This window comes from Euwallacea fornicatus, chromosome 20 (genome assembly GCF_040115645.1).
Source record: "Euwallacea fornicatus isolate EFF26 chromosome 20, ASM4011564v1, whole genome shotgun sequence".
In the NCBI taxonomy this organism is placed as follows: domain Eukaryota; kingdom Metazoa; phylum Arthropoda; class Insecta; order Coleoptera; family Curculionidae; genus Euwallacea; species Euwallacea fornicatus.
In genome coordinates this window covers 3,367,449-3,380,714 of record NC_089560.1, presented here as the reverse complement: position 1 = coordinate 3,380,714, position 13,266 = coordinate 3,367,449, and the positions used below count along the sequence as shown (strand labels likewise).

General features: G+C 38.9%; 1 protein-coding gene across 7 annotated transcripts in view; it reads left to right on the top strand.

The window, feature by feature from the left end:
- LOC136345605 (paired box protein Pax-6-like) overlaps window positions 1-13,266 on the top strand; it is a 66,711-nt gene that overhangs the window by 8,460 nt on the left and 44,985 nt on the right. For 4 of the 7 annotated variants that reach the window (XM_066294092.1, XM_066294093.1, XM_066294091.1 and 1 more), the window contains exon 2: window positions 7,440-7,564. In XM_066294092.1, coding sequence (XP_066150189.1) covers window positions 7,440-7,564 — 125 coding nt within the window. Of the gene's footprint in view, window positions 1-3,930; window positions 4,264-7,439; window positions 7,565-13,266 lie in introns of those variants that run through there. The other 3 variants (XM_066294094.1, XM_066294095.1, XM_066294097.1) reach the window with 3 other exon arrangements.

Below are 13,266 nucleotides of genomic sequence, written 5' to 3'. Positions count from 1 at the left end.
GTCATTAATACGTGAGTCGACTAGCCTCGTCCAGATAGCGAAAGTGTCATATCAACCCTTCCCGACGCGAACTTAACAAAGATAAGGAAGCAGGATACATATTTTATGAAATTATCACATTCCCTGGAAGAGCACAAATAATTTTAATGAAAATTCTGGCGCTGAATTTAGGGGAAAGAGTGACATCAGCTGTTACGTACAGTCGAATGCTTCGCACCCCCGTTGAACACATTACTGAAAAGGACGGCGACGCTGTTTAGTCCCAGAACCGTAACAGAACGATCCAGAATAAAAGTTTATTCCTCGATTATACATTTTCTACATACTCTCCAATGTAGTCTATACTGTGGCTACCTCTAGGCTCCTTCAAAACAAACGTTATCTACACGCACTTGTGACTTAATGCGATTAAATCTTAATCTCCAAAAGGGATGAAAAATCGCCCCCTCAGGGAACATGTGAAATTTCTCAGTGCGGATTTAGAGGCTTTTCAATACATTCATATATGTTTATGACCCAGATTTAAAATGAGACAAATTGGGATTAAGCCTTACGGTGATTTGCACACCCCCCGCTCGTGATCCATTCTGCCTGTATAAATTCGGCCTTCGAGTTTTGCCCCATCGGGTTTCATCGATTTGTCGACGAAGTCGTTTTTTGTCAATTGAGTTTTGAGCAAAATAAAACGGTTGGTACATGGAAGTGGCATAAACCATTGAAAATTTATGTTTTAGCCACCAATGTGTGTAGGGGTTCCATTGAGGTTTGTCGTGAATGACAAAACTAATTCGAGTTTGACCGTTTCTTATCATATTTGTGTGCTGCACCTTGAATGTTCTTGGACAACTGTTGTAACAATACAACGCCACAACACAACAATGCAGCCGTCTAGTGTAGTAATGCGAAGTGAACAGAGGCATCAACTAACGGAATTTCACATCGATTCATTTTTATTGGTTTTTTTTCCTTGAAATAACGACTGAATTCGATAAATCCTCTTTTCAATCTTCTATTTGGTGTGGAATCTTTAAACCTTCAGATTAAGGAAAATCCCGTAGTATATTTCATTTCGTATGCTGTGAGGAATTTTCGAAATATAGAGCTGTTTAATTTTAAGCCTGTTTTTCATCTTCCCACAGAACTCAATTCCTCAAATCTAATCTCAGAATTAAAATTTCGTTGACACTTTTGTTATTATTAATATTAAAATACCTAAATTTTGCTGTAGAATAGGCAGTTTCATTCTTTAAAAAAATTAATTCCATTTTTCATAATATTAAGCTGATCGAACTTAAACTGAAAATTATTGTTAACTTGTATTTGTTCGAACTTGTTAAAAATTATCACCCTTGAGAAATGGTTTGGAAAGTCGAAGTTGGACCTGATCTTGGAGAAACTTGGGTTTTTTCCAAACTTAGTAGCTTCAATAAATTATCGTTGAAGTTGTGAAATCCTATAGATTCCCAGAGGTCGAACAAGAAACTCTGGGCCTCTAAGATGAGAAATGTAATCTATTTAATTATTTTAAATTTTCTTGAACCGCTCACAGAAGAATTGTTAACACCGTAGTGGAGAACGCTAGGTGTTATTTAAAATACACCCTGTGTATTGGTCAATTTCGAATTGAACTTATCGCTCTAACCTTTGAATATCTAAGACGAGAGTTACGCGAATTACAACGGTAAGTCTAGAAATCCCCTAGAAACGCAAATCAGTACAAGTTTTGCGTTCTTTCTTGCGAAGTTTTGTTCCACATCGGCAATACAGAGGATTTTTGATGGGGTTTCGAAGGTCGAATTTGCGAAAATCAAGACTAACAATTTTGTATTCGCAATACACAAATCTAAACTTTGCGTTTATCTCCCTGAGTTAATAACTTCAGGAAGGGCCAAAATACTTCTATATTGTTAGCTTTAACTGCAGGCTATATTTTCCTAGAAAGTAGAAATCTGACCTTTATTGTAACTCTATTTCAACGTATTTATTTTTACAGAGTGTCTCAGAACTGTGGGATCAAACTTCTAGAGATCGTTCACCAATAAATGACATTTGAATATAAGAACACGTGCCCGCAAATGTCTTCCTAAGGCGCTGCGACCTTAATTGCTTTACGACAGTTATGTGCAAAAACGTGTTTTATCGAGTTTTAGTACGTTTCATTTTTATTTGTTTCTGTAAAATAACATTACAGAAATTGTTCAAAATGTCGTCCTTGTTAGTTATTAGTTTGGATGACCTTCGATCGGCAAAGGTGATTTAGTTGCGTGGCCCTCCCGGTCACCCGATCTAACATCTTCAGATTTCTTTCTCGGGGGTCATGTAAAAATTCCTGATTTATGAGACACCAGTGGAAACGGAGCAAAATTTGATTGTATGAATGCCTGCAGAATTTGAAATCGTTCAGAACGATCATCGAATTTTTATCCAAGTTCGCAGAAACCACATACGTCGTTTACACAGTTGCAACAAAGTTCGAGGGTAACATTTTGAATAATTAATGTGGTGTTATTTTGTACAAATGAATTAAAATAAAACGCACTCGTAAAACTCGATAAAAACGTTTTTGCTACATAATTGTCTTAAAGGATCATAAAGCTGTAGCAATCTAGGGAGACATTTACGGATACGGGTCCTCATGTTCAGATGTCTTCTATTATTGCCCTGAATAATCGCGATAAGTTTGCTCTTATGGTTCTAAAACATCCTGTGTATTTTTTGAAGATATGCGACGCCATAAAATAAAATTAAAAACAAAGCTGGAGACTCGATAAATATGTGTCATATTGTTCTACACTGTTACGTTAGGTGAATAATGACGCAATGGCAGCTGCAGAATATATTTGACCCACTGTTGAAGAAATTATTACTGAAGTCATTAATTTAGCTCGGGGAAAGCTCCATGCCTAAAAAGGTGGATTTGTGGAGACAAAGGAGAAAAATATAATAGGGGTCCTGAGAACAGCCAAAGTACGAAACGCGAGAAATAAATCAGTGTTTTGCTAAAGTCATGGAAAGTGATGGTCAAAAATGCTCTTTGCCAATCATGTTAGACTATTTTGCGTCCCCGCATATATTTCCATAGAATAAGGTTAAGATAAACTTGGTTGCCTATGACCTTTGCCACCTGTTCAAATTACGCTATTCCCAAAAACCTCTCCGAGATTATAATAATTAACCATTAATCTATTATTAAAAGAGGGTTTCGCATTAAAATATACTTGAAGAAAGTGCCTCTCTTGTAAAGAACATCCGAAAAAATTGCATTGAAGGGTACCAAGAAAAAAATGAGGACAACTTATTTTAGCCCGGCATAATTGGCAACATGGCGTCCCTCTTTTGTTTCAAAAAGGTTCACCAAGACGGTTCGGAGACGCTAGCTGTCAGGCTGTTCCGCGTTGTCAGATTTTGACGCATACCTTTAAGTTCGTCGAATTTTTGTATCAAATTGAAAATTCCAATTTCAAGATAAAAAAATGGCCTCGCTCACTAGCGAATAGCGGAAGCGCCCCCTCGGCAACTCCAAAAACTTCTTGACCCCGCAAAGCAGGACCTGCGAAATAATAAATTGGCAAATCGCCTAATCTACTCGTAACTACCCATTTACCTGCCAAAATTTCCCTTCCACTCGAGCGAGCCTATCATGGGGCCAGCTGGCCGTTGGGCCTCCCGCCGCTCGTTCAAAGAAATGGCGGGCCCGGAAGTGGCTGCAGCACCCTCAGGCGGTCGACGCGGCCCCAGTTTCAATGAAACAGTCCCGGTGGCGCCCTCTTAGCGGCGGCTTTACATTCCGCGCGAATGAGCACATTCGGCGGTTTAATCGATGCTTTAGCCACACCGCCGACCGCGGCCATTGGCGAACACAGCCAGTTCTCGAAGTTCATTGGCTCGCACCGAATACTCTATGACAGTTGTGCACACCTAGAAAGGTGTACAGCATCCCCTTATGACAGATTCTGAGGGTATCAGTTGGGTCCGCGTCCTAAAGGATCACAGTAGACTGGCGATTCCGAACCGCCCGCCACTTCGAAAACCGCGTCGCGATTCTATCATTCAGATCCATTGACTCCGAACACTTCTCTAATCAAGTAGTCGAAAATTGGTTAATTGCCTTTGAATAATTTAATTTTTGATCCGGTTCCTTTAATCGAATCATCATCCAATTCCGGGTTTATTATCTGTGACTGTTTGGTTGGTTGGTTGGTGATGTCATCGTAGATGAAGTGACCCATGTTCTAACCGTTTTGGAGATATCCGTTCAGCTCGGTAAGTCTCTGCACCTTCGTAGCATATTTCCACTCTAAGACACTTTATGATTTTAATGATTATGATTTATGTGGTGATGTACCTGTTTAACGCAAACTATACCCCCCTATATATGTATGTATGTGCAAGATAGACGCTTCCAGCGTTTGTTTTTTACACATGTTGACTGCATATTGGTATATAATATAACCTGGGCATGTTTTCTGAAGAGTCGTTTGACCACCACCTGCGTACGTCATAAATACATATGTGCAAATTTCTATACTGCCGTGGTATGACCAGAAGTCGTATATGACTTTACCGTACTGTCGAGTAATTAAAATTAAATAATATTTATGTACTATACGCAGTCATAAATTCCTAGGCGATAGTCATACCCTCACTATTATTTCCTCTCGTAACGTAATACATCTTTTGAAATGGGTGTCTAAGAAATAAATTTTTTTCGAGTATTCATCGTGATGGTAGTGAAGCCCAGCCACATGAATAAATTCAACACATAACTCAATTATTCAAATCTCAATTGTTTAATTTTGGAGAGGAGCTAAAATGCCATGATTTTTTATGATAAACCGAAGGTACCGTTTGCCGGTCAAGGTAGAAGGTTGACCGGCGGGACCAGCAAAACCATTTTCCGATCCCTGTTTTAATGACTCTCTGTTTGCGACATAAAAACAATACTGTAAGACTTTAAACTATGTCAGCGGGTGTAGCGGCATATTTGATCTTTTTTTTTTATCAAAATAAATTACAAAATATAAAAAACGAGTGAGGGACCAGCTAGAGAGGGCCTGAAAAAATATTTTACGTCACGCGCCGAAGATTGTGCGTGTCAGAGCTCCCTTATGAATCCTAGTTTGTTTTTTTCGGCAAATTATCAAATTTCATAGAACAGATGTGATGAAGTTCTTGCAGATTTTGAAATAAAACTGAATGCAAAATACGGGGAAAGGATTAACGATGCTCTTTTTTAATTATGTTATCCCTCGACCGGTCAAAAATTTTGAACGATTGAATCTCACCGATGTGGAAATTTGCATCTTAATAATTTTGTTTTGTTTTCCCCTATGGTAATTTCGTTGGGGATGAGTTTCTTCTAATACAATCGCTCCAGCTTTACATTATCCGGTATTAAGTCCAGATGCGAATTCAATGGAACATACTTGGGACATGTCTGTACGAAGAATGCGAAGCCATGCTCCTGCTCCATTAACTACACATAACACAACTCACGAGCTCGTTTGGAGGAATGGGTACCAATTTCTCATGAGGACTTTGTGCCAAGAGAATACGCAGCTAATTATGCGGGCACAAAAGGGGATAACACCCGTTATTAAAAGCATTTTGCATTTGAAAGTTTCGTGTTAATGCTTCCTTGATTTATTTTTCAAAAATTGATACATTTTTTCTCTCCAAATAAACACTCGATTGATGTTGGAAATTAATTTTGCTTCTTTTGTGTTTATTAGTATAATCACAGACCGTTAAAAACCGATGAGTCAGTAAATTCATTACTGTTGAACCAGCCGAGATATCGACATGACTCAAAAATAATTTACAGAGAATACATTACACTTTCACCTGGCATACTTTTCAGTTACAATTAAATGCACCATTCCGTTACAGGGGTTTTTTAAAGTTAGATTAAATGAACATAGTTTTGTGTTCCTACGAATATTATCTTAATTTATTTCGACATACTTTTGATTACGTCTATAATTTTTGCAATTTCTTTATCATCAAAAACAATAGCATATACTTGAATGAGTTTATAATGGAGGTTATTATTCCCGATGGGAAAGTTTGCGTCATTAACGCAAGTGGCGCAGGTCTCTTGAAGGGATGACACTCTTGATACGTGAGTGCAGTGCTACACGTTTTTCGTGGTTGAATATCCACACTTTTGGCAAATTCGCTGAATAATCCATTTAAGCTCTTCCATTAGAAACTATTGCTGCTTGTCTTTTAACGTCGCACCCAATGTATGAGCAAGCTACAAGTAATTAAATTTTTATTATTTTTTTCAAGTATTTTCTCCTGTCCTGGTTCACTTCCAGGATTTATTTTCATTTAGAGATCGAGAACTATATTTTAAGCAGAAGTCCCTGTATATTGTCGTCACACGTACGAATTAAATTGCGCTAAAGGAACCCCTCACTAATGCATCACCTTAAGGTTATCTCTACTGTTTTAGAAGATATTTGTGGAAAAATGGAAATTATTCACCCCAGCAGTTTTAGTTAGAGACCGATTCTCTTCCAAATCGGAGAACCTGCAGTAAGTTTATTATTATGTCTTTAAATTACATTACTATGCTTAACGGGTGCTTGATGCCATAGCTATCTCCATCGATTTTTGAGACGTTTGCGGTAACACGTACCTCCCTTTCAGGGACCGAAGACTTTTTCAAACTTTGTCAAATTGATGACGATGCATGACATTAAGAGCCCATTACTTTAACGAAACCATTCTTCAAGGGATGTTGTCAATATCCATCGGTTTTCGAGATATTCGGGAGATTGTCTTTTGGTTATGTAGAGCACCTTATGATCATAACGCCTGCAGATTTTATAGCTCTACAAAACCAATTCACAAATGCAATGTGCTCATTCAATCTGTATCGATTTTCAAGACATTCAGAGATAAGATTAAAATGAGCTTAAAATGGGTTTTCTCTCATTTAGAGACAGAGAGCGAGCGAGAGAAAACTCGATGTTTTCGGAAAGGGGATCCTGCATACTATCGTAGATAGTAATTTTCTTTATAATAAAATGTTCTCTACAACAACAAAAAAAGTAACTAAAGCATTATAAATGGGTGCGAAATACCAATTTGCATCAAAAAGGGCAACAAAATCGACCGTGAGGGTTGATTCAAGTCAAATAGCCTCCACTCTCAATGTCACTGCATCGAATGGGCAAACCCTGGTGTGTAACCCCGATTCCATTATTGACAAAGTTAATGAAATTTATTTAATTCCCTGTAGCGTATTTACGGATACCGAAGGGCGGAAAGTCTTTAGAGCGGCTCTATCTACTAATTAGCAACAATTTATCTCCGGCACCGAGACTTGGGGCCCGGACGAAATGTAGAACGCAATAAATTTTGCGGTACTGGGATAGCGGAAATTTATAAATTTCCCTTTTTCCGGGGGATAAAAGGAGTTTTTGTTCAAGGTGTCTTCGAGGACAACGGGGCCACCAAAAGGAAGCCACCATCATTCTCCCCGCACAGCAAATAGGGGCGGCCGTGGCGCCATGGCCTTCAGCGATCACCTCCGTCGACGATATGGCACACAAAGGTAAAGGTAAAGGTAACACCTATGTACCCTGCAGAAGTACCACCCTTTCAGTTGTCTTGAGAAGTGAGTTGCGTGTTCTTCGCCTAAAAATACACATAATAAAAAGTTCATTGTATCTAGGGTATCCTACTTTGGAACCGTAAGAGATGCAAAGTGGAGTAAATTAGGGAAAATGTGAGCAATTTGGAGTTCAAGAATATGCCATTTCAAAATTTGGATAATTCCTGATATATTCGAAAAAAGCTGAAATTTTGCAAAAAGTTTTTAGTTGTTCCTCAGCTTATTTAGTGAGGTAACTGAAAATTGCTGACTTATTCATTGCGACTTTTCCTCCTCTATAACGTTGCGATGTCGTGTTTGAAATCCGACGTTTCGGTTTCCGGCAACCATCAACATTGTTTTTTTAAAGAATCTTCAATTTTCACATTTTTAAATTTCCGTTTTTTTTTTATTACGGTGATATATGGCATGCTAAGGGTCAGTCTTGTAATTTGGTGCACAAATCTATATTCTTATTTTTACAAGGCATGCCTTGGAAATAACACCCCATTGGGCAATTCTCCCCCAGTTTAACTAATATCCTATCTTGTATGGTTACCGATGTCCCCATGGCTGAGCTGGAGAAACGGACACCCTGCATGTAATAAAATGTGGAGATCGTAAGTGACATCACTGCACTATTATTGATTTTTGGTTCTCCCGAAGGCCATTTTGTTGGTTTTGAAAATGATTTTTTTTTTTGCGAAAAATTCGATTATATAACCGCGTTTTCACCCCCCTATCCTCACGAAAAAAATCGACGAGGCCAAAGTAAACCCCGTGTATTGTTAGTTGCACTAAAGGCAGGATCACAACATAATGCAGCGGGTGAATGATACCCATAAAATCCCTGAAGTTGACGGCGTCTAAGACGCGGCATTAAAACGCCAAGGGGTGCGCATTGTTGGTTTAGAATCGACTTCTGTGTGGATGAATGGGGCCCAAGACGTTTCTCCACCCCCGCGTTTCTGCGATCCTCCCTCATGCGTGCATTCGATATATAAAAATCGAGAAGTATTCACCTTTCACAACCAGATTCCATTTGTCACCTCGGAGATATATACACGCCGATGAAGGATATGGACTTTTGTTCGGGTAACTTCTTCGTATAAGCCTGTTTTTTACTGATTTATGGCCATATTCCCTAAATCCCTCTTATGTGTTCGGCGTGTCTTGATATTTATTGATGGAAAGTTTTTTAGTCCGACTTTTGGGACAGATGTTCAGTGATAAACGGTTTGTTTGCGGTTTCGAGACAGCGGACAAATCGATGGGTTTTTTGTTTGTGGCATTGTTTCAAACGAAAGATTCCGAATGGACAAAATGGGTATAAATCGATTATGAATGTGGAAAATTACCTCGTACAATGCAATCATGACAAGCGTGCAACACTTCGTCCAATAATGAGATTTGTCACCAGTAGCTCATACTTCGGTCGGCTCCTGCTCCTGCTAGGAAGGACGCAGTACACGGATAGTCCCAGAAGTACCCGACCTGAGGTATAGATAGCGATTTTTTGGTTAAATATTACAAAGACGTAACCTAAAAAAGCTTATGCCTAAAATTTCAAGGTGCTACGTTGAATTGTATTTTTTGGAGCCTTTTTAGCGAACGCTCTTAAAGTTTTGCGAATATGGAAAACATTGGTCATCGATAGGTGATTCAACACTTTGGTATGAAAGGTGTTAGCCCATCCAGCATCAAAGCGGAGGTACACTCTATTCTGGGGGAAATCCTGTCCTCCATCGAGGACTATAAAATATTGACGACGCAGCGTAAACGCGATCGTGCGAACTGCCAAGACAAATTCCGCAGCGGTTGATCCAATCACACTCCAGATTTAACCACTTCAGAAGTAGTGATGGATATTCACAAAACTGTACTGGAAGGTAAACACTTCAAAAAGTACTCTTTCAAAGGAGTGTTCGACAGAGTTTCGCAGCCACAAAGCTACGTTTTTACGTCGATTTAAAACCATGGATGAAACATGGGTCCTTCATTTCACACCCGAGGTGAAAGAGCAGTCAAGGCAATGGACTCAAAGGGGAGAATCGGTCCCAAAAAAGGCAAAAATCGTTCGTGTACGGGGGAGGTGATGGCGTCAGTTTCTTGGGATGCCCATAAGATGATAATTTTTACTGATTATCTCTCTCAAAGAAAAACAACCGACGGAGAATATTATACAAATTTACTGCGTTTGAGTGAATAAATAGGATAAAAGGATCGCTCGTGGCGAAAAAGTGCCATGCTTCATCACCAATTCAAGCTTCCGCCATCACGATGGCCAAAATTAATCAATTTGCTTTCGAATCTTTTTCTCAGCCACTCTATTCTCCAGATTTAGGACCCTCGGATCATTTTCTGTTTCCAAATTTGAAAAAGGCTCGGTGCAAAGAGATTTGCTAATAGTGAAGAGATTGATACCTATTTAGAAACATTCCAAACTACTTCGTACTATAAGCAGGGTACGGAATATCGCTGAGAAAAGTATGTCAATCTCAACGCAGACTACACTGAGAACTAATGTAATTTTTTCCATTTTTTTTTCTTCCACGTGTTAGTTCGGGGACTTCTGGGGTCATCCTCGTAGATCTCTCGGCTTCTAAAATTCGTTTTCCTCACAATTAACTCTGAGCACAAAGCCACATTGATTTTATCCCGTGAAACCGATTCTTCGGTTCCCTCTTATTCCGTTTGGATCAGAAAGCCGCACTCCGTTGGCCTCAATCAGTTTTTTCAAGTTTCCCCCCTTAAAGGCTAAACTTTTACCACTTTCAAGTGAGCATCCAAATCACAGAGTCACTGATGTTGATGACCCCATACGTTGGTTTATTCAAATTTTTATTTTGTCCACGTCCTCCGTAGCTTTGTTTATTTCTCACTGGCGTTGCTATGGTCTATTTTTAATAAAAGAGTTTTGAAAATTTTTTTGAAAATTTTCTTGATTGTTACCGCCGGTTCGCTACCCTCGATTTGATATGAAAATGCATTCAGTTTCATCCCAAACGAACATAAAATTTATTTTAACCCTTCTCCACCAAAACATGCCAAATTCTTGTAATGTATACACCCGGAATAATTCAATATTTCCGCATTATTCCAGTCACATCCAGTCTTCGCCTAAAGTTTATAAATTTTATCGTCGAACCGGATGATTGACGTTTTCGTCGAATTTCGCCATTTCTTTTGATTTCTCGCACTTGTCAGTTCCTTTCTCTTCATCCACCCTAAATTGCTTAAAACCCTCTACACGTTTTCCGGGAACCATACATATATTCCAGAGTTCTGATATATTGATTAAGTCCGGTTTAACATCGCCGGAATATAAAGTAAATTCCTCCAGCAGCACTTTAACTTAATAAGGTAAAATATCCGAAGAATGTCCGCGTCCATTGTACATGGTGAAAGGACGGCAATCGTCGATTTCGGTTCGTCGTTTTATGAAGTCCGTTCGGCCCTTTGTCGACAAGGCGAAAGTCCCCGGAACCGACCCTTCTCGCCCTAAATCGTCCCTAGTGTCGCGTCCGGTACTTAAGAATATTTACGGTATGAAAAAAGACTCTCGTCGTCGGCAACTTTATATCGATTCTCTCTTTTCCGTCCCATCCAATTTGTAGATTTTACTGCCGCCGAACTCGTTTTTATCCGACGTTAAAGTTTTTGTTTTCATTGCGGACTATTATTAAATTTTCTCGACGAAAATGCAGCCCCCGATCTTTCCCAGTTTTATAAATTTCAAGGGATATTGTCAGAAAATCAATTTTCTTTTTTTCTGTGAAAGAAGCAAAGATATTCCGACGATACAGACGTCTTCGGAAAATTCTCGGGTGACGGAGATTAAACTCTAAACTTGATCACAGTTTCGAGTTTCATATCTTTGCAGTGCTGAGACGATCCTGATATATGAAGAGGTACTTCTGACCTAATAGTTATAGGAAAAAAAAATGGAAAATACTACATTATTTCTCAACGTAGTCTCCTTTGAGATCGATACAATTTCCCCTTCTATATCCTGTTTATGATAAGAAGCTTGGAATGTTTCAAAATAGGCACCAACCTCCTCCCCCACCTCTTCATTGTTGACAAATCTCTTTCCATCAACTCATTTTTTTTTCAACTTCGGAAGTAGAAAACAATCTGAGGTGGCTAAATCTGGCGAATACGGTGGGCGAGGGAAAACTTCAAAACCAAGTTGATTGATTTTGGCCATCGCCATGAAGGAAGTGTGGACTGGTACGTTGTATTGATGAAACAACACTTTTGCCTTTAGGGAAATAGTTTTAAAAAATTATCCCGTGTGCGTCCCAAAAAACTGACGCCATCACCTTTCCTGCAGATGAAACGGTTTTCGTTTTCTTTGGAGCCGATTCTCCCCCCTGAATCCATTGTTTTGATTGCTCTTTCGTTTCAGGTGTGAAATGATGGACCTATGTTTCATCCATGATTATGAACCGACGCAAAAACTCGGCTTTATTGCTGCGAAACATCCTCACGTTGCTGTTTTTGTTCAATTGTGAGTAATCGCGGCTCCCATCCTGCGCACAGTTTTCTAATATCCAATTGTTCGGTCATAATTTACAGTACTTTTTGAAATGTCTATCTTTCATTACGGTTTTATGAATATTCACCACAATTTCTGGGGTGGTCAAGTCTGGAGTATCATTGGGCCGACCACTGCGGATTTCGTCTTGGCAGCTCATGTGACCGCGTTTAAATTCTGCCACCCAATATTTTACAGTTGTTAACGAAGAACCAGATTCCTCCGGAGTAGAATCTAAGTTCGGTCTGATGTTGGATGAACTGAGAAATGTCAAATGAGAGCATGGAAAATTTTTTCCATGTTCACAAAATCTTTAAGAGCGTTGATTAAAACCGACTTCAAAACAAACACAAACAATCTCAAACTTTAGACATGAACTTTTTAAGGTTATGTCTTTGTAATATACACAAATTTTAAACAAAAAAATCGCCATCGATATGTTAAGTCTGGTACTTCTAGGACAATTTTCGTAGACTGTGCCTGCGAAACTCTCGATGAGCAGATTGTCTATATTTTTCCTCAATTTTGGAGCGTAACCATCAGGTCAGACGTGAAAAGGCAGGTGTTAGAGAGACTAAGATTCTACTGGGACTAAGGGAAAAACACGCTAATTATCAGCAAAATGCTACGGAGAAAGTCCCCTCTCTTCTCTTCTCTCATGAAGTAGGTCTAATGGATAGATGTACCAGAAAAAATATGTGAGTTTTCATTTTGAATAGAGTTAGAAAGGAAATAATAAAAAAAAACACAAGAGGAAATCTAGTTAAATATAGTAAAAAAGATTAAAGTGGCGAAATCAAGGAATTAAAATTTCTGTTGGAACAATGGATAAAATCAGGATCTCACGAACTAGGGCAATATAAATCCCTTCACACCTTATTCTAATTTGAAAATCACGTTTTCTTATGTTTTTTTTTTTTATTTCATGAGATTTCTTCAATTTCCTCTAAGTCGACTTGCTTAAAAATCTTGCGTTCCTCGCAAGTTATCCTAGGCAGGAAAGTAGGCTTTACTGATCTTAGTTTGATTCCATGTTCACCATTGCTTCACACATCACTCTGCTGCGAAAGCTACGTTTTCTTGTGTTTTTGTTTTGAATATGGCTCTACCTGATTTCTTCAGT